We start from the raw sequence: 4,450 nt of genomic DNA on the forward strand, positions 1-4,450 counted from the left end.
GACAGCTGGGCCACGATCTGAGACGTCGGATCGTGGGCTGTCACGGACTCGGACGTGGGTCGAGCCCACGTCTCTCCACGCGGCTGCGCCTATAAGTATGCGGCGTCTCCTAACCCTAGCCGCCACGAACAGATCACATCTGCTCACGCGCACGCCCACCGTCGTTCCTTTGCTGCTGCTGCCGCCGGTGACTCCATCCCGTCCGCCACGTACACGGTCGACTGGAGAGCAGGTCTCCGAAACCACGCCCTTCTGGTTCCTGTACGGGGTGAGGGGCGAATAGGTTTTTGGGCAGCGATTACGCGACTGCTCGCTTCCGATCGTCTACTTCCTCTACGTCCGCGTCGCCTTCGTCATCACCATGTCCACCGACGCCGACCGTGCCGCCGCCGAGAAAGCTGAAGCCGACAAGAAGGTCGCCGAGGACGCCGCTGCTGCCACCAAAGCCGCGGCCTCTGCGTGGCCTACTGGAGGGTATAACTCGTCTATCCCGCTCCTGATTATTTTCATATTAGCAGTACTAGCAGTATGTGTAGATTTGTCTACTGTTTGCTTAGTACGTGCATGTTTAGATCAGAGTCAGTACGTCATCAACTTAGTCAATGCCATGCTAGTGATTTACTCATGGATTAATTTAATCGAGAAATTGCCTATTTACTCAACAGAAATAACATACTCCATCCGGCAGTATACATAGTACACATTTTGTTTACTAAACTTCAAACTTTGATCATAAATTTCTTTTCCCAGTAGTTAAAAATCACAATCTTGGTTTTGGTTTCTGAAATTATTGGATATTATCAATATTGTCTATTGTGTCATATAAATCACATATTATTTCCAACTCTAGATTAGAGAACAGAATATATCTTGCGTACAGATACGAATAGAGAACAAAATATAATCGTGAGTAAACACCAAATATTTGTGAGGTAATTACTCAAGTGTTTTTCACCCTTTGTTTTTTCACTTGAGATTTATCAAAGTGGGTTTTGCTTCAGAGCACACACCATAGATTTGCAACTCCCGATGCAGATTAATAGTTGGGATGAAAACTTAGCATTTGTTACATGTCCATTTTACATGGTGGTGATGTTAGCCTTACACAAGCTTTAACCCCATAAATATTAACAAAACCCCATTCATTTTCTGGACAAAATTCAAATAAATTTGTAAGCAATAGTAGCTCGTGCGAAACTGATTTGTCACGCTCGTTCGTTCCTAACATATTGGGTGGGTCTTCGTGAAGCCCGGGACACAGAAGCGCTGATCGAGGGGGCGGCAACACTGCAACACCTACAAGCAGAGCAGGACCTATCCCGCCGGCAAGGGCTGGGGTCCACCGCATCCCCATAAGATTACATCAGCCAAGGAAAACCTCGGCTTCGCCGACAGATGCAAGGAACCCTAATCGCCTGGAGTGAGACGAAGGGGTACGAAGGCTGGTGGAGGCGTATAGCTGATCTTAAAGTTCATGTTTGACTGATGCAACTGGTTGTGTATAATTATTTAAGAATCTGTTGAGAGTTATCACTGTTTTCACCGGATATCCCACAACATATCTCTAAATTCAGCGTGCTGTCTGGTTGTTGTTAACCCATTTCATTCCATTTCTCGTTCGTGAGAACAATCATGAACAAAAACTTGAAGCCTTAGCTTATACTACAGTCATTCACATATCGAATATTGGCGTGCTTCAACAATCCAGACGAACTGCTCTGAAGTCTGAACATCACCGTGCATGCGTACGTTGTACAAGAAAATCGGACAGGATCGACCAAGACACGACCTCTGGATCGACGCCATTACCTTATTCTCATCTCCTCCGCCTCAAATCCGCTCGATCAGCCGCGGATCTCTGCTATACCGGTCGATCCGCCGCAGTTTCGAGCGACCCAAGCAGGATGTCAGGAACGTCCCGGCGGGTCGGCGATCACAAGGTGAGCTTCCCCATCTCCCGGCGCAGCGCGGTGGCCCTGACGAGGCTGCCGATGGTGTTGACGGCGAGCTTGATGTCCTCGATGGGGTTGCCCGGCACGACGCGCTTGTAGAGGTAGCTGTCGAAGGTCATCCGCTGCACGTAGTCGTCGGCGCACATCTCCACGAACGCCTCCCGCGCCGCGTTGGAGCGGTAGAACACCTTCTGCAGGATGTCCAGCACCTTGTACGTCGGCCAGTAGAGCCGGTCGAACTCCGCCAGGTACTTGCGCAGGTCGCTCTCGTCCACCAGCCGCGTCCCGTTCGCCGACCCGGCCACGATCGCCTCCGCGCACATCCGCCCGCTCTTCGCCGCGAAGTAGATCCCCTCGCCTGAGCACTTTGTCACGTACCCCGCCGCGTCGCCCACCAGCGTCACCCGCCCCGACACCCTGATGACGATCGAACACGACGAGTGAGACCCCGGTTGATCGGCTAGAAAACCTTTGTTGCAAGAAACAGAGGAATTTTTTGTTTGTTGCTACCTTTTGGGCCTGGGGTGCTCGGGGATGGGGTGAGCCTCGACGCGGATGATCTTGCCGCCCTCGATCTTGTCCTTGGCGCGGAGGCGGGTAGCGGCCTGGAACTTCTTGATGTCGGCCTTATGGGTGACGGTGCCGGTGCCGACGGCGACGTGGTCACACTTGGGGAACACCCAGCCGTAGAAGTCGGGGGACACGTCGTCGCCGACGTACATCTCGGCGCGCTCCTCGTAGTAGCGCATCTTGTCGTCGGGGATCTTGACGCGCTCCTGGAACGCGATGGCGTACTCGTAGTCGCCGGCGCCCATGTCCTTGGCCACGCGGGAGTTGGCGCCGTCCGCGCCCACGATCGCGTCCACCTCGAACGAGCGCTTCTCGCCGCCCACCTTGCCGTTGGAGCTGTCGTAGTGGTTGTAGTGCACCGTGTATGTGCCGTTGCGCTCCTTGGGCGCCTCATACCTGCGCCAGGATAATATCGATCAGCCAATGTTTACACCTCAAAACAGGGATGAGCCACAGCTTATTCACAACGGCATTTGTTTAGCCACAGACTTTTTAGCACAACATGGCTGTAATTTTAGCATTAAGCTCCGTAAATTTGCATGTGTATTTCAGTTCGTTCAGTTGATATGTCAAATATGAAATGATTTTCAGTTAGTAGCCTTGCATAGGTACTACTGATAACCTGAGTGTGGACTACTGACACACATGCATGCAGGCCAAATACAGTAGTCGATGAAGGTGAAGCCACAAAGATAAGAGTTTCTCGTACTTAGTTCATCGTGCAATTCTAATGCTACGACCCCCCAAACTCTGGCATTGGAGCACTTGTGCTCGGTAATATAGTGCCAGAATGAAATCCAACAAGATGGCTGGCGGTACAAGTGGAGAACTACTACAGACATACTCATAATCTAGCATCTGATGGCCCGATGCATACCTTAGGAAGAGGCCGTTAAGGACCTCGGCGCCGGCCTTCTGAGCCCGGGTACGGAGGAAGTCGTCGAGCACCTCGCGTCTGACCATGCCAATGTACTCGTGCGGCGCGAGCGTGCGGCCGATGTCGACGGCGACGTTGGAGGGCGAAATCATCTTCATCTTGGTGACCCTCCTGTCGACGAGGTCCAGCGGCAGGTCGAACTCGGACACCATGCAGAGCGGGATGGCCCCGCCGCACGGCTTGCAGTTGTCCATCTTGCGCTCGATGAGCACCGTCTCCACGCCGCCCTTGGCGAGCGCCTCCGCGGCCGCGCCGCCCGCGGGGCCCCCTCCCACGACCGCCACCCGCAGCTTCCGCCCGCCGGGGAGCTTGGGGCTGGACGCCGCCGCGCGTGTCACGAGGAGCTGCGACCTCCTGCCGCCCGCCGGCCGCGCCCGGCAGGAGGAAGGGAGGAAGGTGGCGCGCGCCGCGGCCGCGGACGAGGAGAGGGACGTCATTGTTGCCGCGGTGAGAGCTCCTCGGCTGGCTCGAGCTGGACGTGCGGCGGGGAGTGAGCGAGCGAGTGAGGGTCTGGTCTGTGAGGCGCGAGCAGAGCACGCACACGTAGTAGTGAAGTGGGGCGGAGAGGCCGAGGATAGGATGAGGCCCGTGAGTGGGGATCGCGGGGGAGGCCGGCCGTCGGATCCGGGCCCTGGACGGCCTGGATCGCGCGTATGGATGAGGTTTTTTGTGTGCTTTCGCTTTTGTCGTGTCCAAGCGAGTGGACGTGGTTTTGCAAGTCGGACGAGCTTGTTTGTCTCCTTGTGTACTCCGAGTGATGGGCGATGCTTTGCCACGTCAAAAATACTCTACGATGATGTCCAATAAACACTATGCATGTCACTTTTGTTTTGGAAAACGGCATATGCAAAAAAAAATCAAAAAAATCAGGCCCGTCCTTGCTTCAAGACCACCATGCATGTTGGAGTTATGTCGAATATTGTGTACAAGGTAGATTACAGTTGGACTATGAGTTGTATTGTGTTTACATAGGATGTGGAGTCGTGTCCTA

General features: G+C 53.9%; 1 protein-coding gene across 1 annotated transcript; it reads right to left on the bottom strand.

Annotated features, from left to right (window-relative positions):
• Window positions 1-1,586: 1,586 nt before the first annotated feature.
• Window positions 1,587-3,985, bottom strand: LOC119325740 (geranylgeranyl diphosphate reductase, chloroplastic). The gene is made up of 3 exons (XM_037599466.1): window positions 3,400-3,985; window positions 2,463-2,918; window positions 1,587-2,369 (listed from the first exon to the last, which is right to left on the bottom strand). The coding sequence occupies exons 1-3, from the start codon at window positions 3,894-3,896 to the stop codon at window positions 1,934-1,936; spliced, it is 1,389 nt and encodes a 462-aa protein (XP_037455363.1). The 5' UTR covers window positions 3,897-3,985; the 3' UTR covers window positions 1,587-1,933.
• Window positions 3,986-4,450: the final 465 nt, after the last annotated feature.

The sequence above is a fragment of the Triticum dicoccoides genome, chromosome 6B (genome assembly GCF_002162155.2).
Source record: "Triticum dicoccoides isolate Atlit2015 ecotype Zavitan chromosome 6B, WEW_v2.0, whole genome shotgun sequence".
NCBI lineage: Eukaryota > Viridiplantae > Streptophyta > Magnoliopsida > Poales > Poaceae > Triticum > Triticum dicoccoides.